Source organism: Cucurbita pepo, chromosome 6 (assembly GCF_057944985.1).
Source record: "Cucurbita pepo subsp. pepo isolate OVF chromosome 6, ASM5794498v1, whole genome shotgun sequence".
Lineage (NCBI taxonomy): Eukaryota > Viridiplantae > Streptophyta > Magnoliopsida > Cucurbitales > Cucurbitaceae > Cucurbita > Cucurbita pepo.
The window spans coordinates 14,015,575-14,037,646 of record NC_141803.1 but is presented as its reverse complement, the minus strand read 5'-3'; the positions used below and the strand labels follow the sequence as shown (position 1 = coordinate 14,037,646).

Below are 22,072 nucleotides of genomic sequence, written 5' to 3'. Positions count from 1 at the left end.
TGAGAAGCAACAAATTAACCTTGATTCACTCTCTTGATAAGTGGAAGCATTTGTTTAAGTGACGGGGGTACTATCTTTAGTCCAAGAGTGATCCATAACACCAAAACTTTCACTCAGGATCTTCATTACACCGTCTGTACATATAACTTCCTTGGAACGCCCACAAGCCCCAATCAATATCCTTCCCGGCAATTCGAGCCTAAAAGCAGCTCATGAACCGATTCTCAGCCTCGTTGCCCCCCGAACAAAGAAAAATAGATTAGAGAAATTAGAGAGAGTGAGTTTGCCATTGTGGGAAGGTAGAAGTGACAAGTACTGGTTTTGACGTAACAAAGCCAAAAACATAAACAATTGAAGTTTGAGGTGATAATATTATTGAAAAGTGAACTTGGCTTTTATAGCCTTACAAATAACCCTACATAGAAACGTTTCTATCCACAAATCTTGGAAATGGAAACAAATCTGGTAAACAAATCTGAGAAATATTTAAACTAAATTCCTAAAAATACTCTTAACTCTTTTTCATCTAATCAAATTCTTCTGACCATTTCTCCCGTGAACTTATTCTTCTTTGTCAAGAATTAGTTCAAGTCAGAAAAACTCTGCACGCTAAGTTCTTCACGCAACTTCCGAAATGCTTTCTTATGTGTTTGGAACGTCCGTGTAGAACTGAATTTTTGGATAGCTTAATAGTTGAAGTATTACACACATTAGCTTTGTTCCTTCTATTTTAGAGTGACCAATCTCTTTGAGTATATCCTCCTCATCCAAACATCTTGACATGCACAAGAACTAGCAGCAACGAACTCAGCTTCTCTGGTTCATAAGTGACTATAGGCTGCTTACGAGAAAACCAAGCTACTGCTCCTCCACTAATCACAAGCACATGGCCTGAAGTACTCTTGCTTTCTTCCATGTCTCCGGCACAGTCACTACCAGTCGATCCAGTCAAATCACCGACTCCTCCTTTTTTATAAAATACACCATAATCTACCGTACCTTTCAAGTACCTTAAAACAGTTTTACCTGCTGCAAAATGTTGTTGTGTTGGACATGCCATAAAACGACTAATCAAACTTACAGCAAGCATGAGATCAAGACGAGTAGTTGTGAGATACATCAGACTTCCCACTATTTGTTTATACAAAGTTACATATACTTTTGCACCATTTTCATCTTTGCCAATTTTCTTTCCTGGAACAGTGGGATTACAAACAGAATTGTAATTCTCTATGCCAAGTCGATTTAAAACTTCAACAGCCTACTTTCTTTGACATGTGAAAATACCATCTAATCTTTGTATTACCTCTATTCCAAGAAAAAATTTCATCTGACCTAAGTCAGTCATATCAAACTCTTTCTTCAAGGAACGTTTAAACTCGTCCAATAGTTCTTCATCTGGTCTCCAGTAAATAAAAAATCATCAACGTAAATGCTTACGATAAGAATTTTACCTCCCTTCCTCTTGATGAAGAGTGTTTGCTCACTGGAACTGCTTTTGAATCCTTCCTTGATGAAGTAGGATTCTATTCGACCAAACCAGGTTCTAGGTGCTTGTTTTAATCCGTAGAGAGCCTTTTGGAGTTTGTACACCATCTCCTCACTTCCCTTTTTCTCATAGCCTTCACCGGAATCTGTTAACCATACAGGTGGATGTCGATTTCTCCCCTCCCTTACTGTCAAATCTGGTGCGACGGTTACTGGAAAAATTGTTTTCAGCAACTTGTTCAATTGTTTCAGCAACCGATTCAGTCGTTTCTTCCGTGATTTTTCTTTCTCCGTTTTCAGCAACTGGTTCAATTGTTTCAGCAACCGGTTCAGTCGTTTCCTCTGTTATTCCTCCTCCTTCCGCTGTGTTCTTATCTATTTCAATGTTTTCCCCCAGTCTAATTTTTCCGTTGCTCTCCATTTACCCATTTTTTGAAATGGAGTTCCGATGTTGCTTGCCTTTCATACATGCCTCACAGGTGGGGTTTGGAGCCCCAATTTGCGGAAGGCCTTTCACCTTGTTTTTGTGTTTCAAGGTGCACAAGCCTTTGTAGCCGAGATGACCATATCGATGGTGCCAAAGTGTTGACTGGTCCGTATTTGAAACTTGGAGGCATCTTTCTTCATTTGTTGTGGTAGATGGTTCAGCACCCAAAATAAACTGCCGATTTGCGATCATAATTGACTCTGCTATTTTTCCTTTTTGTGGATGATAAATGCTACATACACCATCTTCAAACAGCACTGCTACTCCTTTTTTCTTGTAGTTGTCCAACGCTCAAGAGATTATTTTTTAGTTCAGGTACCCAATACACATTACTAATAGTGCAACGAACCCCATGCAAAGTTAATTTCACTGCACCCTTTCCCATAACTTTCCTACCTGTATTATTTCCAAGTTTTTCAATGTGGGAAAATGTCTTGTCTAAGCTGGAAAACATACCTTCACTTGCACACATATGGTTTGAGCAACCCGAATCTAAGAACCAAGCATCACTCCTTTTTGCTTCATGTCTTAACATATGAGCCATTAACAGCATTTCATCCTCTTCTTCCAGCTCTGCATAATTCAATTCCTTATTCATCTTTGAACATTCATAATTAAAATGAGCTAAGTCATGACACCTATAACATTCAACCATTGCTTTGTTGAAAGTTGATCTTCCTCTTCCGCGTCCTCTGCCCCTGTAAGTTCCTCTTCCTCCATTACTTATTTTCGTTCGTCCTTCGACTTTCAGAACTTGCTCCTCTCCATTAATGCTGGATCTGTTAGTTTATTCAATCTTGTATTAACCGTAATTCATTCGTATTTGTTGTTTGTATTTTAAATTATGTCAGTTTTAGTATTTGTGGATAAGATCAAGGGAAGTTATTAGCAGTTATTAATGTGTGGCTGAGATTGTAAGAAGTTAGTTTTTCTTTCTGTCTATATGTGTACTGTGTAACAAGTTGAATAAAATAAGTAACTTGGTTTTGTTTATTTTCTAAGTATTGTCTCTCTTAGAGAATAACGTTATTGTGCAAAAATCACTTCCTCGTATGTGTGTTTTCTGTCATTTGGTATCAGAGCACTGGTTACATGCCAAAGATCATGCCGAGAAATAATAACAACAATGGAGAGAGAGGAGAGTCGTCGAAGTCTGCAACAAAGGAAGGTCTGGTATCACTCCAATGCCCGACGTTATCGAGAACCAACAACTCAGTATGGGCTATGAAGATGAAGGTCTATTTGCGTGCTCAAGGGGTGTGGGACGCAATCCAATCAACTGAGTCTCTGGATAGTCTTGATGAAAGGAAGGATCAAATGGCCTTAGCAGCTATCTATCAAGCAATCCCTGAGGAGATGTTGTTTCCGTTAGCAGAGAAAGAGACAGCAAAAGAAGCATGGCAGACGTTAAAAACTATTCATGTGGGTGCTGAACGTGTAAAGGAGGCAAAGATCCAAACTCTGAAGATTGAGTTCGAAGTTATGAATATGAAGGAGTCCGAGACTATAGATGATTATGCAGCAAGATTGACATGAGTTGTTAATAAAATACGTACTTTTGGAGACAACTTCGAAGAGGCATGCTTGGTGAAAAAATTTCTCCGCTCAGTACCTTCTAAGTTTCTTCATATCGCATCGGCAATAGAGCAATTTGTCGATTTAAATGTGATGACCATGGAGGAAGTCATCGGCCGTCTTAAAGCATACGAGGAACGGATCGGTGGCAACAAAGAGAATGCTGAGCATGTCTTATTTACAAAAGGAGAATGGAAAGCAAAAGAATCGAAAGGCAAAGGTGAAAGTTCAACTTTCAAGAAAAAACGTAGCGACAATGGAGGCCATAGCCGAGGGCGAGGTCGCAGTGGTCGCTGGAGAGGGAGAGGTCATGGACGTGGAAACGACTCGTTACATCAAGAGAAGAAGAGTGACAAGAGCAAGGTAAAATGCTACAATTGTCAAGGCCTAGGCCACTATGCCTCAGAATGTCGGAAGGTGAAATGTTATAATTGTCAAAAGATTGGCCATTATGCATCCCACTGTAGATCGAAGAAAAGGGAGGATCAGGCGCACTTGACTGAGATGCAAGGTGATTAGGATGAGCCAGTCTTACTTATAGCACAAGTTTGTGAAGTCCGAACTCTCGGTTCACCAGAGTTGACGGAGATGGCTCTTTATGAAGAGAAGGTTGTCCCGGAAGAAATTGACAAGAAAAACAACACTTGGTTCCTAGATACGGGAGCCAGCAATCATATGACTGGTTGTCGAAGTTGGTTCTCGGAATTGAACGAGTCAGTGACCGGCACGGTGAAGTTCGGAGACGGATCACTTGTAGAGATAAAAGGACGTGGAGACGTGATGCTGCAATGTGAAAATGGAGATCACTGTATCCTTTCCGATGTATAATTCATTCCTAAACTTAAAAGTAACATTATAAGTTTAGGACAATTGGATGAACAGGGCTGTAAAGTTGAGATCGAACATGGTTTACTTGTCATTTTCACAAAGGCAAAGGAGTTCTTGGCAAAAGTGAAGCGGTCACGAAATAGGATATATACAATTAGCCTAAAAACAACGAAACCAACATGTCTACTTGGTAAGTTGTCTGAAGATTCTTGGTTGTGGCATGCTAGATATGGGCATTTGAATTTTGAGGCTTTAAGAAACCTGTCTACGAAACAAATGGTGAAAGGAATTCCGCACGTTGAAAGGATCGAACAAGTTTGTGATAGTTGTGTAATCACTAAACAACGAAGAACACCATTCCCACAACAAGCGAATTTTCGAGCCGTTAGTGTTCTACAATTGGTGCATGGCGATTTGTGTGGTCCAATTACTCCAACAACTCATGGAGGTAATAAATTCTTTTTGCTGTTGGTAGATGATTTTAGTAGATATATGTGGATTGAATTGCTAAAAAATAAATCTGATGCATTCTTGGGATTCAAACGTGTTTAAAATAAAATTGAAGCTGAATCCGGAAAGAAATTGCAAGCGCTTAGAACTGATAGAGGTGGAGAATTTACAAGTATTGAGTTCAAAGAATATTGTGAGAGCAGTGGGATTAAAAGATATTTAACAGCACCCTATTCTCCGCAACAAAATGGTGTGGTTGAACGACGAAACCAAACGGTTATTGCAATGGTGCGAAGCATGTTGAAGTGCAAAAATTTGCCGATGCATTTCTGGGCAGAAGCAGTGAAGACAGCTGTCTAAATCCTCAATAGATCCCCAACGAAGAGTGTAATTGAAGCAACTCCTCATGAGAAATGGAGAGGAAGAAAGCCTAATGTAGAGCATTTTAGAGTGTTCGAAAGCCTGGCGTATGGAAGAAATACAACACCAAATTTAACCAAATTACAAGACCGAAGTGTGCCAATGATTTTCGTGGGATATGAAGCAGGTTCAAAAGCTTATCGTTTGTATGATCCTAAAGCGAAAAGACTTCATATCAGCCGAGACGTCAAGTTTCTAGAAGAAGAAGAATATAAATGGGATGTGCAACAATTGGAAGAAAATAAGAAGGAAGGTGGTAAATTCGCTGTTCATTATGATCCTCAGGTCTATGTGAAGGACGAGGACATTTTAGAAGAGCGGGGAGAATCATCAGGGACTCTATTGGGAGACGATTCATCACCAGCAAATGATTTATCAATAGGAGACGATTCATACGTCTCATCTAGTCCAAGAAAATTTCGATCGTTAAGAGAAATTTACTCTGATTCTATTGAGTTGAATGAAGAAGCTGGGATGTGTTTTCTTTCACTTGAGGAGCCAAATTCATATATGGAAGCAAGAGATAATGAAAAATGGCAGCAAGCAATGCTAGAAGAGTTGTCTGTTATTGAAAAAAATGGCACGTGAGAGTTCGCAAAACTACCAAAGGGACATCGAGCAATCGGGTTGAAATGGGTATATAAGTTGAATAAAAATTCGAATGGGGAGATCGTGAGGTATAAAGCCCGTTTAGTCGCAAAGGGTTTTGTCGAGAAATATGGAGTGGATTTTGATGAGGTATTTGCACCTGTTGCAAGGCTTGAAACAGTGCGAGTCTTGATTGCTATAGCAGCGCAGGAGAGTTGGGAGATTCATCATATGGATGTCAAGTCAGCGTTTCTTAATGGTGAGTTGAAGGAAGAGGTTTATGTAGAACTACCAGAAGAATTTGCTGTGGAAGGTCGAGAAGGGAATGTTTTACGACTTAGGAAAGCATTGTATGGCTTACGTCAAGCACCTCGTGCCTGGAATGCAAAACTGGATAATTTCTTAAAGTCTCTTGGATTTCAAAAGTGTCCTTTAGAGCATGCTGTGTATACACGTTGGAAAGAAAATAAAATTCAGATAGTTGGAGTTTATGTTGATGATTTAATTATTGTCGGGTCAAGCAAGGATGATATTTTGAGCTTCAACCAACAAATGAAGAAGTTGTTTGAAATGAGTGATTTAGGATTCCTGCCTTATTATTTGGGAATAGAAGTTAAACAAGACGTTGATGGAATCAGGTAATCTCAGTCGAGTTATGCGGCAAAGCTTTTGGCAAAACTTGGAATGATGGATTGTAATCCGTGTCATGTTTTCCTATGGAGCCGAAAACAAAGCTAAGCAAAGCGAGTAATTGTCCATCTGTTGATTCCACTTTTTACAAGAGTATTATCGGAAGTCTTCGTTATTTAGTGAACACACGACCTGACTTATCATATTCCGTTGGAGTTATGAGTCGTTATATGGAAGCTCCGACCATGGTTCATATGGAAGCTGTGAAGCAAATACTCAGGTACGTGAAAGGAACCATTGATATTGGATGTCATTATGTGAAGGCAAAGCAAGTAGAAAATCGATTAATCGGATATAGTGATAGTGATCTTGCTGGAGATATAGATGATCGAAAGAGCACTACGGGGACATTGTTTTTCTTATATGGCAATCCAATTACATGGACTTCAAAGAAACAAAAGATGGTGGCACTTTCATCCTGTGAAGCGGAGTATATTGCGGCGACGTCAGCTGCTTGTCAAGGAATGTGGTTAGGACGTTTACTGAAGGAATTGCATGGGAAGGAAGTAAATCCAGTTCGTTTAAATATCGATAACAAGTCTGCTATAGCATTAGCGAAAAAACCAGTTCATCATGATCGCAGCAAACATATAGACATGAGGTTCCATTTCATTCGTGAATGTGTGCAAAAAGGAGATTGAAGTGGATCATGTAAAAACTGAGGATTAATTGGCTGATATACTTACGAAGCCAATAGGACGACAAAAATTTGTGGAGCTTCGAGAAAGAATTGGTTTGAAGAATGTAAGAATGTGAAGATCGAAATACAAGATTAAGGGGATGATTTGTTAGTTTATTTAATCTTGTATTAACCGTAATTCATTTGTATTTGCTTTTTGTATTTTAAATTATGTCAGTTTTAGTATTTGTGGATAAGATCAAGGGAAGTTATTAGCAGTTATTAATGTGTGGCTAAGATTGTAAGAAGTTAGTTTTTCTCTCTGTCTGTATATATACTGTGTAACAAGTTGAATAAAATAAGTAAGTTGGTTTTGTTTATTTTCTAAGTATTGTCTCTCTTAGAGAATTACGTTATTGTGCAAAACTCACTTCCTCGTACGTGTGTTTTCTGTCAGGATCTTCGCAATTTTTGTTCATGCACCACCAATGAACTTTGTAATTCATCAATGGACATGTTATCAGTATCTTTGGATTCCTCCATGGATACTACAACATACTTAAATTTTTCAGTCAGGGTACGCATAATTTTTTCTACAATTTTCTTGTCTGGCATATCTTCTCCACTGCTTCTCATCTTGTTGGAGGTTATCATCACTCTTAAAAAATAATCTTTGATGCTTTTATCATTCTTCATCTCTAGGATCTCAAATTCTCTCCTTAATGCATTAAGAAGAGATTTCTTCACTTTTTGGTTTCCACAAAATTTTCGTTTCATTGAGTCCCAAACAATCTTGGCTGTGCGACGATCCAAGATTTGCTCAAAGACAGCTCGATAAATTGCCTGGAAGAGGTAATGCTTTACTTGGTGATCTTTGAGTCTAGCATCATCAAGGTGGCCCTTTTGTGCCTCAGTCAACATTGTTCCTTCCTCTTGACCTGAGAAACCAATCTCCGCCACACTCCATAGACCTTTTGCTCTGAGCAAATATTCCATCAGCTCACTCCATCACTAAAATGATCAAAGTGACCATCGAAGTGAGGGATCTTCGTTAAAACTTTGTCTTCACTCATACTCTCTCTATTTGATCACTAAAAAATTGGGGCTATGATACCAATTGCTAGGTTTTGACACAACTAAGCCAGAAACATAAACAATTGAAGCTGGAAGTGATAATATTATTGAATATTGAACTTGGCTTTCGTAGTCTCACAAATAACCCTAAATAGAAACTAACCACAAATCTTGGAAACAAAAATCTTGTAAACAAATTTGGTAAACAAATCAAATATTTAAACTAACCCCATAAAAATACTCTAACTCTTCTTTGATCTAATCAAATTCTTCGAACATGAAGTGGTACGAAGGTTGTGTTTATAGGGAGTAGAAAGAGAGGGGCGAAGGGTTGTTTTAAGAGTATTGTTTGGTATTTAGTTTAATTATTTGTCATATAGTTAATATTTCTATTGTTATTTGTAAAGTTGTAAAAGCCAGGTTGAGTATTCAATAATATCATAACTTGACACTACGATTGTTTAGGTTTTCCTGAGTTATTACTAAGTCAAAATCTAACGCTTAATTGGGTTTTCATCTAATTTTCTTAATAATCATTTAAAACTCACCGTTCTTCCTTCTCAGACGGTGGCATACTCGTTGTGGCTAGTGTCTTCGTGCGGAATCCTAATGTCGCATCGTTCAAATACTCAAAAGCCACGATGGTGATTTACTACCACGGCGAGGTGATCGGAGAAGGGGAGACGCCGGCGGATTGACGAAGGCAAAGGACACGATGACGATGAATGTGACGGTGGAGACCGAGGCGGAGGAAATGGATGAGGGTCTGAGTTTGATGGAGGATTTGAAGTCGGGAGGTTTGAATATCAGTAGCCACACGGAAATGCCAGGAAGGGTCAAAATAATTGGATTCATCAAGAAAAGGTTTGAGGTTAAAATGAACTACTCATCTACTTTCAATACTAAAACCCAAATGACTCAAAGGGAAGATTGTGACAAGCATGTACAAAATTTCTGATTAATGAAGAATTATGGGAGGAATTTGAAACCAAATGGCTACTAAGTTTGTAGTGTTTAATTACGAGGAGTATTAAAAATTTTAATTATGGTACGTAGGTTGTTTATACATTTTTTGGATTATATCACTTTTTACTTTGCTTATGTAACTATATTTGTACGTTGGATCAAGAGTGAATTTGTTTGACCATGAGTGAGTGTGACTCCCAAACCTTTGTAACGACTCATGTCTAGGATTTGACATGGTCAGGTTACCTACTCTTTGTTTCTACGAGTGAAAGCTATTCTCGCGAACTAACTCGAGTTCTTCCGGCATGTCTTTTCCATATTCACATGCATCCTAGAAAAATTCTCCACAGGTTACGTGCATCATAGAATTTCTCCAAGCAAAACATACCTAACCATGAAGTTCTTATAATTGAGCTATCGAAAAGGAAAATGAACCTTATTGGTATATGGAGTGACTATCCATGTTCTAAAGTATTTCTTGGCTATCATATCCTCAGGATACCTCTCGTTTGGAAGTGGTTTCGGTTCAGTCATGTACCCCTCATTTGCTCGGGTGTCACATACCTACCAACTTTCACATTAGTTCGTTTTCAAACCACATCTTACTGGGAGAGATACTGCCCTAATACAATTTGTAACGGCTCATGTCCAAGATTTAGAGCCATTAGGTATCGAATCTGCATTACAAATCTTGATCTATCCTAGACATGACGCGTTACAATTTTGGTCGACCCTAAAAGCTTGATCAAACATTTTAGAATGATCCACTAATCCAAAACCAGTTCGGTGTAATGGCTCGTCCCTTCAAAAGTTGGCCTGAGTTTAACGACGTGACTTTTTAACCCGCCATCAAGAAAAAAGAAAGAGAATTTGTTTGAAAAAAGAAGGTCAGATGGCCAATTTATTTTTTTATGAGTGGGGACATAAAATTATAGACCTCATTTTTTCTCCTTCCACACAATCAAATTCAAAAGGTGACATTTTCCAAGCGTGGGCATGGAGGCTCATAATATAAGTTCTTACCAAACTACACATCGAATAGCCAAACTACACGTCGAATTGTTTACGGTCAAAAAGACAAAGCAATCTGAATTTATTTATTGTATGCTTTGGACCTTCTAAATATGCGACATAAAAATTCAATGTTCAGAATATTCTACTTTCTCTCCTAGAATATATATATATATATATATATATATATATATATATATAAATTAATAAATGCATAGTATTGTATGAAAAGTGTATAAATAAAATATTTTAAATAATTTGATTACATTTTTTAAAATTAGATAATTAAGATGTTAACTATTCTATTTTTATTAAAATAATTTTATGTATTTGTGAATTATTAGGTGGAAAAATGTCCCCAACTCAAAAAATGTAGTAGGGGTATTATATAAGAACTTATCATAAACGTAGTTAGCTACTATTTTAATTTTTAATTTGAGACTGGAACAAGCTTCGAGTTTTATTTAAGAAAAAGGGGCCATAATGTTAAAATATTGGTTCTGTGGGCAAGATATGTATGAACGTTGCTAGCTTTGTTAGAAATATTTGCTTATTACTCAACAAATTATCAAAGTTAGAAACACAATTTATTAACAAAGCAACTGAATTAAGAAAAAAATGGAAGGAGTTTCACCGTTACATCGATCTTTGATCTTTTGAACAAATTTCAACCTATTAATGAGATATATAAGTAACCTTTGGGCTATGCTTCTCTCACCCCGATTCATAAAAGAGAAGAAAAAATGGGAAGAGCTTTTCAAGTTGTTCTTTTTCTAGCATTGTTTGTGTTTTTATCTCCTTCTGTTTATTCTTTACCGTTGTCAACAAAAGGAAGGTGGATCGTTGATTCGACAACAGGGCGTCGAGTGAAGCTTGTGTGCGTGAATTGGCCTTCCCACACACAGAGCATGCTAATAGAAGGTCTCAACCACAGGCCATTAAAAGAGCTGGCAGATGAGGCAATCAAGTTGAGGTTTAATTGTGTACGACTCACGTATGCAACTCAAATGTTCACTCGTTATGCAAATAGGACAGTTGAAGAGAATTTTGACCTCCTCGATTTAGAGCAAGCAAAAGCCGGATTGGCTCAATATAATCCTTTTGTGTTGAACAAGACTATTGCTGAAGCCTATGAAGCTGTTGTTGATGTGCTTGGAGAGAGTGGTTTAATGGTGATTGCCGACAACCATATGAGTCAGCCAAGATGGTGTTGCTCTCTTGACGATGGCAATGGATTTTTTGGAGACCGCTATTTTGACCCTCAAGAATGGCTACAAGGTCTTAGCTTAGTTGCTCAACGCTTTTCCAAGAAATCAACGGTACGTACAAATTAAGGAAAATTCTCACACTCTTGAAACTAAATTCTCACATTCTTTTGTTATGACATTTAGGTGGTTGGAATGAGCCTACGAAACGAGATACGAGGAACCAATGAAAATGCAAATGATTGGAACAATTATGTTACTCAAGGAGTAACAACAATCCACAACATTAACCCAAATGTTTTGGTGATTGTTTCGGGCCTAAATTTTGATAATGATCTTCGATGCTTAAAAGAGAAGCCCTTGAATGTAAGCACCTTAGACAACAAGTTGGTTTTTGAGGTGCACTTGTATTCGTTCAGTGGAGATCAAGAGAGTAAATTTATAAACCAGCCACTAAATAATATTTGTGCAAATATTATCGATGGCTTTGTAGACCATGCTGAATTTGTTAGAGAAGGACCAAACCCATTTCCTTTGTTTGTCAGCGAATATGGGTACGATCAGAGAGAGGTTAACGATGCAGAAAATCGGTTCATGAGTTGCTTCACAGCTCATCTTGCACAAGAAGATTTAGATTGGGCATTATGGACTTGGCAAGGTAGCTATTATTACAGGGAAGGTCAAGCAGGGCCGGCAGAAACTTTTGGAGTTCTCGACTCCAATTGGACTCAAATTAAAAATCCTAACTTTGTCCAGAAGTTTCAACTATTGCAGACTATGTTGCAAGGTAAGTATAAATATATTAACGATTTTGAATATATGGATCTATAACAAGTGTATAAGACATTTTTTTACGGTGCACAGATCCAAATTCCAATGCATCGTTCTCGTATGTTATATATCATCCACAAAGTGGCCAATGCATCCAAGTCTCAAATGACAACAAAGATATTTTCATGGGTAATTGCTCCATCTCATGTCGATGGACTCATGACAATGATAGCACTCCAATTAGGATGTCAAGCACTTGTTTATGCTTAAAGACAAGCGGAGAAGGCCTTATGCCATCTCTCTCAACGGATTGCTTCGGCCCTCAGAGTTCTTGGAGAGCCATTTCAAACACTAAGCTTCATTTGGCCACCGTAACTCAAGATGGGAAGAGTCTTTGCTTGCAGGTTGAAAGCTCTAATTCTTCAAATATTGTGACAAACTCATGTATTTGCACTGATGGTGCTCCAAATTGCCTCCAAGACACCCAAAGTCAATGGTTTGAACTCGTTGAAACCAACACGTTGTGAGTTGCTTATGTATTGGGAAGAATAAATATATGACATGCCCGACTTTGAATTGGCCCCTATTTTATCTCTAATTCTATTCATGCTCGTGCTTAACTATAACCGATTTTATTTATCGTACAAACATATATGAAAAATAATACCAACAATAATGATCGTATAAAAGATTGGACATATAATAAATAATAGAAAAATAATTATTGACCATTTAACTGCGAATTTAAGCATAAAATCGACAACCCTAATATGACTCCGGCATTTTCAAAACTTTCATGCCAACCCTAAATTCAAATTCCAACAACTACTAGTATATTGGACCAAATTCTAAATTTCTATTTTAAACTAATTAATAGACTAAGCAACATTTGTTGGAACAAGTTTGAACCATTGGGGTTGAGGATCATCGGTGCAACTTCCCTCGTCTCTAAAGCAAATGCATTTCTTCACAACAACTATAGTATCAGATTCCTTCTCCAAACAAAAATTGTCTTCGCCTATTTTGTTGGCCAATTGGAGATTTGCTTTCGAAGCCACCGTCCAATTGCTTCCATCGCCAGAGCATTCGTCGGATACCACCGGTGCTTTTCCATCTCTGACGGATTTCAAACCCTGCCCGTTTGACAACAACTTCATCGGGACTTCCATCTCCACTATGGTTCCATTGCTTCGGAGTGGCACAATCGCCGAGTTCAACTCCTCCTTTGTCCTCGGATTTGACACATTGCCCTGATACGGGATGCAGCATTATGTATGATATTGGTGCTTTAGAATTTGGATCCGCAAGAAAAGAGCTTTAGTTTCAAATTCTAACTAAAGAAATATATAAAGGTTTGATTTGTTATAATGCACGGTTAGATTGAGAAGCAACAAATTAACCTTGATTCACTCTCTTGATAAGTGGAAGCATTTGTTTAAGTGACGGGGGTACTATCTTTAGTCCAAGAGTGATCCATAACGCCAAAACTTTCACTCAGGATCTTCATTACACCGTCTGTACATATAACTTCCTTGGAACGCCCACAAGCCCCAATCAATATCCTTCCCGGCAATTCGAGCCAAAAAGCAGCTCATGAACCGATTCTCAGCCTCGTTGCCCCCCGAACAAAGAAAAATAGATTAAAGAAATTAGAGAGAGTGAGTTTGCCATTGTGGGAAGGTAGAAGTGACAAGTACTGGTTTTGACGTAACAAAGCCAAAAACATAAACAATTGAAGTTTGAGGTGATAATATTATTGAAAAGTGAACTTGGCTTTTATAGCCTTACAAATAACCCTACATAGAAACGTTTCTATCCACAAATCTTGGAAATGGAAACAAATCTGGTAAACAAATCTGAGAAATATTTAAACTAAATTCCTAAAAATACTCTTAACTCTTTTTCATCTAATCAAATTCTTCTGACCATTTCTCCCGTGTACTTATTCTTCTTTGTCAAGAATTAGTTCAAGTCAGAAAAACTCTGCACGCTAAGTTCTTCACGCAACTTCCGAAATGCTTTCTTATGTGTTTGGAACGTCCGTGTAGAACTGAATTTTTGGATAGCTTAATAGTTGAAGTATTACACACATTAGCTTTGTTCCTTCTATTTGAGAGTGACCAATCTCTTTGAGTATATCCTCCTCATCCAAACATCTTGACATGCACAAGAACTAGCAGCAACGAACTCAGCTTCTCTGGTTCATAAGTGACTATAGGCTGCTTACGAGAAAACCAAGCTACTGCTCCTCCACTAATCACAAGCACATGGCCTGAAGTACTCTTGCTTTCTTCCATGTCTCCGGCACAGTCACTACCAGTCGATCCAGTCAAATCACCGACTCCTCCTTTTTTATAAAATACACCATAATCTACCGTACCTTTCAAGTACCTTAAAACAGTTTTACCTGCTGCAAAATGTTGTTGTGTTGGACATGCCATAAAACGACTAATCAAACTTACAGCAAGCATGAGATCAAGACGAGTAGTTGTGAGATACATCAGACTTCCCACTATTTGTTTATACAAAGTTACATATACTTTTGCACCATTTTCATCTTTGCCAATTTTCTTTCCTGGAACAGTGGGATTACAAACAGAATTGTAATTCTCTATGCCAAGTCGATTTAAAACTTCAACAGCCTACTTTCTTTGACATGTGAAAATACCATCTAATCTTTGTATTACCTCTATTCCAAGAAAAAATTTCATCTGACCTAAGTCAGTCATATCAAACTCTTTCTTCAAGGAACGTTTAAACTCGTCCAATAGTTCTTCATCTGGTCTCCAGTAAATAAAAAATCATCAACGTAAATGCTTACGATAAGAATTTTACCTCCCTTCCTCTTGATGAAGAGTGTTTGCTCACTGGAACTGCTTTTGAATCCTTCCTTGATGAAGTAGGATTCTATTCGACCAAACCAGGTTCTAGGTGCTTGTTTTAATCCGTAGAGAGCCTTTTGGAGTTTGTACACCATCTCCTCACTTCCCTTTTTCTCATAGCCTTCACCGGAATCTGTTAACCATACAGGTGGATGTCGATTTCTCCCCTCCCTTACTGTCAAATCTGGTGCGACGGTTACTGGAAAAATTGTTTTCAGCAACTTGTTCAATTGTTTCAGCAACCGATTCAGTCGTTTCTTCCGTGATTTTTCTTTCTCCGTTTTCAGCAACTGGTTCAATTGTTTCAGCAACCGGTTCAGTCGTTTCCTCTGTTATTCCTCCTCCTTCCGCTGTGTTCTTATCTATTTCAATGTTTTCCCCCAGTCTAATTTTTCCGTTGCTCTCCATTTACCCATTTTTTGAAATGGAGTTCCGATGTTGCTTGCCTTTCATACATGCCTCACAGGTGGGGTTTGGAGCCCCAATTTGCGGAAGGCCTTTCACCTTGTTTTTGTGTTTCAAGGTGCACAAGCCTTTGTAGCCGAGATGACCATATCGATGGTGCCAAAGTGTTGACTGGTCCGTATTTGAAACTTGGAGGCATCTTTCTTCATTTGTTGTGGTAGATGGTTCAGCACCCAAAATAAACTGCCGATTTGCGATCATAATTGACTCTGCTATTTTTCCTTTTTGTGGATGATAAATGCTACATACACCATCTTCAAACAGCACTGCTACTCCTTTTTTCTTGTAGTTGTCCAACGCTCAAGAGATTATTTTTTAGTTCAGGTACCCAATACACATTACTAATAGTGCAACGAACCCCATGCAAAGTTAATTTCACTGCACCCTTTCCCATAACTTTCCTACCTGTATTATTTCCAAGTTTTTCAATGTGGGAAAATGTCTTGTCTAAGCTGGAAAACATACCTTCACTTGCACACATATGGTTTGAGCAACCCGAATCTAAGAACCAAGCATCACTCCTTTTTGCTTCATGTCTTAACATATGAGCCATTAACAGCATTTCATCCTCTTCTTCCAGCTCTGCATAATTCAATTCCTTATTCATCTTTGAACATTCATAATTAAAATGAGCTAAGTCATGACACCTATAACATTCAACCATTGCTTTGTTGAAAGTTGATCTTCCTCTTCCGCGTCCTCTGCCCCTGTAAGTTCCTCTTCCTCCATTACTTATTTTCGTTCGTCCTTCGACTTTCAGAACTTGCTCCTCTCCATTAATGCTGGATCTGTTAGTTTATTCAATCTTGTATTAACCGTAATTCATTCGTATTTGTTGTTTGTATTTTAAATTATGTCAGTTTTAGTATTTGTGGATAAGATCAAGGGAAGTTATTAGCAGTTATTAATGTGTGGCTGAGATTGTAAGAAGTTAGTTTTTCTTTCTGTCTATATATGTACTGTGTAACAAGTTGAATAAAATAAGTAACTTGGTTTTGTTTATTTTCTAAGTATTGTCTCTCTTAGAGAATAACGTTATTGTGCAAAAATCACTTCCTCGTATGTGTGTTTTCTGTCATTTGGTATCAGAGCACTGGTTACATGCCAAAGATCATGCCGAGAAATAATAACAACAATGGAGAGAGAGGAGAGTCGTCGAAGTCTGCAACAAAGGAAGGTCTGGTATCACTCCAATGCCCGACGTTATCGAGAACCAACTACTCAGCATGGGCTATGAAGATGAAGGTCTATTTGCGTGCTCAAGGGGTGTGGGACGCAATCCAATCAACTGAGTCTCTGGATAGTCTTGATGAAAGGAAGGATCAAATGGCCTTAGCAGCTATCTATCAAGCAATCCCTGAGGAGATGTTGTTTCTGTTAGCAGAGAAAGAGACAGCAAAAGAAGCATGGCAGACGTTAAAAACTATTCATGTGGGTGCTGAACGTGTAAAGGAGGCAAAGATCCAAACTCTGAAGATTGAGTTCGAAGTTATGAATATGAAGGAGTCCGAGACTATAGATGATTATGCAGCAAGATTGACATGAGTTGTTAATAAAATACGTACTTTTGGAGACAACTTCGAAGAGGCATGCTTGGTGAAAAAATTTCTCCGCTCAGTACCTTCTAAGTTTCTTCATATCGCATCGGCAATAGAGCAATTTGTCGATTTAAATGTGATGACCATGGAGGAAGTCATCGGCCGTCTTAAAGCATACGAGGAACGGATCGGTGGCAACAAAGAGAATGCTGAGCATGTCTTATTTACAAAAGGAGAATGGAAAGCAAAAGAATCGAAAGGCAAAGGTGAAAGTTCAACGTTCGAGAAAAAACGTAGCGACAATGGAGGCCATAGCCGAGGGCGAGGTCGCAGTGGTCGCTGGAGAGGGAGAGGTCATGGATGTGGAAACGACTCGTTACATCAAGAGAAGAAGAGTGACAAGAGCAAGGTAAAATGCTACAATTGTCGAGGCCTAGGCCACTATGCCTCAGAATGTCGGAAGGTGAAATGTTATAATTGTCAAAAGATTGGCCATTATGCATCCCACTGTAGATCGAAGAAAAGGGAGGATCAGGCGCACTTGACTGAGATGCAAGGTGATGAGGATGAGCCAGTCTTACTTATAGCACAAGTTTGTGAAGTCCGAACTCTCGGTTCACCAGAGTTGACGGAGATGGCTCTTTATGAAGAGAAGGTTGTCCCGGAAGAAATTGACAAGAAAAACAACACTTGGTTCCTAGATACGGGAGCCAGCAATCATATGACTGGTTGTCGAAGTTGGTTCTCGGAATTGAACGAGTCAGTGACCGGCACGGTGAAGTTCGGAGACGGATCACTTGTAGAGATAAAAGGACGTGGAGACGTGATGCTGCAATGTGAAAATGGAGATCACTGTATCCTTTCCGATGTATAATTCATTCCTAAACTTAAAAGTAACATTATAAGTTTAGGACAATTGGATGAACAGGGCTGTAAAGTTGAGATCGAACATGGTTTACTTGTCATTTTCACAAAGGCAAAGGAGTTCTTGGCAAAAGTGAAGCGGTCACGAAATAGGATATATACAATTAGCCTAAAAACAACGAAACCAACATGTCTACTTGGTAAGTTGTCTGAAGATTCTTGGTTGTGGCATGCTAGATATGGGCATTTGAATTGTGAGGCTTTAAGAAACCTGTCTACGAAACAAATGGTGAAAGGAATTCCGCACGTTGAAAGGATCGAATAAGTTTGTGATAGTTGTGTAATCACTAAACAACGAAGAACACCATTCCCACAACAAGCGAATTTTCGAGCCGTTAGTGTTCTACAATTGGTGCATGAAGATTTGTGTGGTCCAATTACTCCAACAACTCATGGAGGTAATAAATTCTTTTTGCTGTTGGTAGATGATTTTAGTAGATATATGTGGATTGAATTGCTAAAAAATAAATCTGATGCATTCTTGGGATTCAAACGTGTTTAAAATAAAATTGAAGCTGAATCCGGAAAGAAATTGCAAGCGCTTAGAACTGATAGAGGTGGAGAATTTACAAGTATTGAGTTCAAAGAATATTGTGAGAGCAGTGGGATTAAAAGATATTTAACAGCACCCTATTCTCCGCAACAAAATGGTGTGGTTGAACGACGAAACCAAACGGTTATTGCAATGGTGCGAAGCATGTTGAAGTGCAAAAATTTGCCGATGCATTTCTGGGCAGAAGCAGTGAAGACAGCTGTCTAAATCCTCAATAGATCCCCAACGAAGAGTGTAATTGAAGCAACTCCTCATGAGAAATGGAGAGGAAGAAAGCCTAATGTAGAGCATTTTAGAGTGTTCGAAAGCCTGGCGTATGGAAGAAATACAACACCAAATTTAACCAAATTACAAGACCGAAGTGTGCCAATGATTTTCGTGGGATATGAAGCAGGTTCAAAAGCTTATCGTTTGTATGATCCTAAAGCGAAAAGACTTCATATCAGCCGAGACGTCAAGTTTCTAGAAGAAGAAGAATATAAATGGGATGTGCAACAATTGGAAGAAAATAAGAAGGAAGGTGGTAAATTCGCTGTTCATTATGATCCTCAGGTCTATGTGAAGGACGAGTACATTTTAGAAGAGCGGGGAGAATCATCAGGGACTCTATTGGGAGACGATTCATCACCAGCAAATGATTTATCAATAGGAGACGATTCATACGTCTCATCTAGTCCAAGAAAATTTCGATCGTTAAGAGAAATTTACTCTGATTCTATTGAGTTGAATGAAGAAGCTGGGATGTGTTTTCTTTCACTTGAGGAGCCAAATTCATATATGGAAGCAAGAGATAATGAAAAATGGCAGCAAGCAATGCTAGAAGATTTGTCTGTTATTGAAAATAATGGCACGTGAGAGTTCGCAAAACTACCAAAGGGACATCGAGCAATCGGGTTGAAATGGGTATATAAGTTGAATAGAAATTCGAATGGGGAGATCGTGAGGTATAAAGCCCGTTTAGTCGCAAAGGGTTTTGTCGAGAAATATGGAGTGGATTTTGATGAGGTATTTGCACCTGTTGCAAGGCTTGAAACAGTGCGAGTCTTGATTGCTATAGCAGCGCAGGAGAGTTGGGAGATTCATCATATGGATGTCAAGTCAGCGTTTCTTAATGGTGAGTTGAAGGAAGAGGTTTATGTAGAACTACCAGAAGAATTTGCTGTGGAAGGTCGAGAAGGGAATGTTTTACGACTTAGGAAAGCATTGTATGGCTTACGTCAAGCACCTCGTGCCTGGAATGCAAAACTGGATAATTTCTTAAAGTCTCTTGGATTTCAAAAGTGTCCTTTAGAGCATGCTGTGTATACACGTTGGAAAGAAAATAAAATTCAGATAGTTGGAGTTTATGTTGATGATTTAATTATTGTCGGGTCGAGCAAGGATGATATTTTGAGCTTCAACCAACAAATGAAGAAGTTGTTTGAAATGAGTGATTTAGGATTCCTGCCTTATTATTTGGGAATAGAAGTTAAACAAGACTTCGATGGAATCAGGTAATCTCAGTCGAGTTATGCGGCAAAGCTTTTGGCAAAACTTGGAATGATGGATTGTAATCCGTGTCATGTTTTCCTATGGAGCCGAGAACAAAGCTAAGCAAAGCGAGTAATTGTCGATCTGTGGATTCCACTCTTTACAAGAGTATTATCGGAAGTCTTCGTTATTTAGTGAACACACGACCTGACTTATTATATTCCGTTGGAGTTATGAGTCGTTATATGGAAGCTCCGACCATGGTTCATATGGAAGCTGTGAAGCAAATACTCAGGTACGTGAAAGGAACCATTGATATTGGATGTCATTATGTTAAGGCAAAGCAAGTAGAAAATCGATTAATCGGATATAGTGATAGTGATCTTGCTGGAGATATAGATGATCGAAAGAGCACTACGGGGACATTGTTTTTCTTATATGGCAATCCAATCACATGGACTTCAAAGAAACAAAAGATGGTGGCACTTTCATCCTTTGAAGCGGAGTATATTGCGGCGACGTCAGCTGCTTGTCAAGGAATGTGGTTAGGACGTTTACTGAAGGAATTGCATGGGAAGGAAGTAAATCCAGTTCGTTTAAATATCGATAACAAGTCTGCTATAGCATTAGCGAAAAAACCAGTTCATCATGATCGCAGCAAACATATAGACATGAGGTTCCATTTCATTCGTGAATGTGTGCAAAAAGGAGATTGAACTGGATCATGTAAAAACTGAGGATTAATTGGCTGATATACTTACGAAGCCAATAGGACGACAAAAATTTGTGGAGCTTCGAGAAAGAATTGGTTTGAAGAATGTAAGAATGTGAAGATCGAAATACAAGATTAAGGGAATGATTTGTTAGTTTATTTAATCTTGTATTAACCGTAATTCATTTGTATTTGCTTTTTGTATTTTAAATTATGTCAGTTTTAGTATTTGTGGATAAGATCAAGGGAAGTTATTAGCAGTTATTAATGTGTGGCTAAGATGGTAAGAAGTTAGTTTTTCTCTCTGTCTGTATATATACTGTGTAACAAGTTGAATAAAATAAGTAAGTTGGTTTTGTTTATTTTCTAAGTATTGTCTCTCTTAGAGAATTACGTTATTGTGCAAAACTCACTTCCTCGTACGTGTGTTTTCTGTCAGGATCTTCGCAATTTTTGTTCATGCACCACTAATGAACTTTGTAATTCATCAATGGACATGTTATCAGTATCTTTGGATTCCTCCATGGATACTACAACATACTTAAATTTTTCAGTCAGGGTACGCATAATTTTTTCTACAATTTTCTTGTCTGGCATATCTTCTCCACTGCTTCTCATCTTGTTGGAGGTTATCATCACTCTTACAAAATAATCTTTGATGCTTTTATCATTCTTCATCTCTAGGATCTCAAATGCTCTCCTTAATGCATTAAGAAGAGATTTCTTCACTTTTTGGTTTCCACAAAATTTTCGTTTCATTGAGTCCCAAACAATCTTGGCTGTGCGACGATCCAAGATTTGCTCAAAGACAGCTCGATAAATTGCCTGGAAGAGGTAATGCTTTACTTGGTGATCTTTGAGTCTAGCATCATCAAGGTGGCCCTTTTGTGCCTCAGTCAACATTGTTCCTTCCTCTTGACCTGAGAAACCAATCTCCGCCACACTCCATAGACCTTTTGCTCTGAGCAAATATTCCATCAGCTCACTCCATCACTAAAATGATCAAAGTGACCATCGAAGTGAGGGATCTTCGTTAAAACTTTGTCTTCACTCATACTCTCTCTATTTGATCACTAAAAAATTGGGGCTATGATACCAATTGCTAGGTTTTGACACAACTAAGCCAGAAACATAAACAATTGAAGCTGGAAGTGATAATATTATTGAATATTGAACTTGGCTTTCGTAGTCTCACAAATAACCCTAAATAGAAACTAACCACAAATCTTGGAAACAAAAATCTTGTAAACAAATTTGGTAAACAAATCAAATATTTAAACTAACCCCATAAAAATACTCTAACTCTTCTTTGATCTAATCAAATTCTTCGAACATGAAGTGGTACGAAGGTTGTGT

The 22,072-nt window shown here is 38.3% G+C and overlaps 2 protein-coding genes and 2 pseudogenes across 2 annotated transcripts; 3 read left to right on the top strand and 1 right to left on the bottom strand.

Annotated features, from left to right (window-relative positions):
- The first annotated feature begins 6,552 nt into the window (after positions 1–6,552).
- Positions 6,553–7,167, top strand: LOC147792392 (secreted RxLR effector protein 161 pseudogene; annotated as a pseudogene).
- A 3,772-nt stretch (positions 7,168–10,939) lies between these two features.
- Positions 10,940–12,699, top strand: LOC147792391 (glycosyl hydrolase 5 family protein-like). Its single transcript, XM_087124586.1, has 3 exons — positions 10,940–11,515; positions 11,588–12,188; positions 12,266–12,699. The coding sequence occupies exons 1-3, from the start codon at positions 10,940–10,942 to the stop codon at positions 12,697–12,699; spliced, it is 1,611 nt and encodes a 536-aa protein (XP_086980712.1).
- A 7,406-nt stretch (positions 12,700–20,105) lies between these two features.
- LOC147792390 (secreted RxLR effector protein 161 pseudogene) lies at positions 20,106–20,720 on the top strand (annotated as a pseudogene).
- Positions 20,721–21,151: 431 nt separating this feature from the next.
- Positions 21,152–21,694, bottom strand: LOC147792389 (uncharacterized). The gene has a single exon (XM_087124468.1). The coding sequence runs from the start codon at positions 21,692–21,694 to the stop codon at positions 21,152–21,154; it is 543 nt and encodes a 180-aa protein (XP_086980594.1).
- Positions 21,695–22,072: the final 378 nt, after the last annotated feature.

What these genes read in the sequence shown, in the direction of transcription:
- LOC147792391 (XM_087124586.1), top strand. Translation starts at nt 10,940, where the DNA reads ATGGGAAGAGCTTTTCAAGTTGTTCTTTTTCTAGCATTGTTTGTGTTT. An exon ending in GCTTTTCCAAGAAATCAACG is followed by an intron (nt 11,516 to 11,587) that starts GTACGTACAAAT and finishes TATGACATTTAG; the next exon opens with GTGGTTGGAATGAGCCTACG. An exon ending in ATTGCAGACTATGTTGCAAG is followed by an intron (nt 12,189 to 12,265) that starts GTAAGTATAAAT and finishes TACGGTGCACAG; the next exon opens with ATCCAAATTCCAATGCATCG.
- LOC147792389 (XM_087124468.1), bottom strand. Translation starts at nt 21,694, where the DNA reads ATGGAATATTTGCTCAGAGCAAAAGGTCTATGGAGTGTGGCGGAGATT.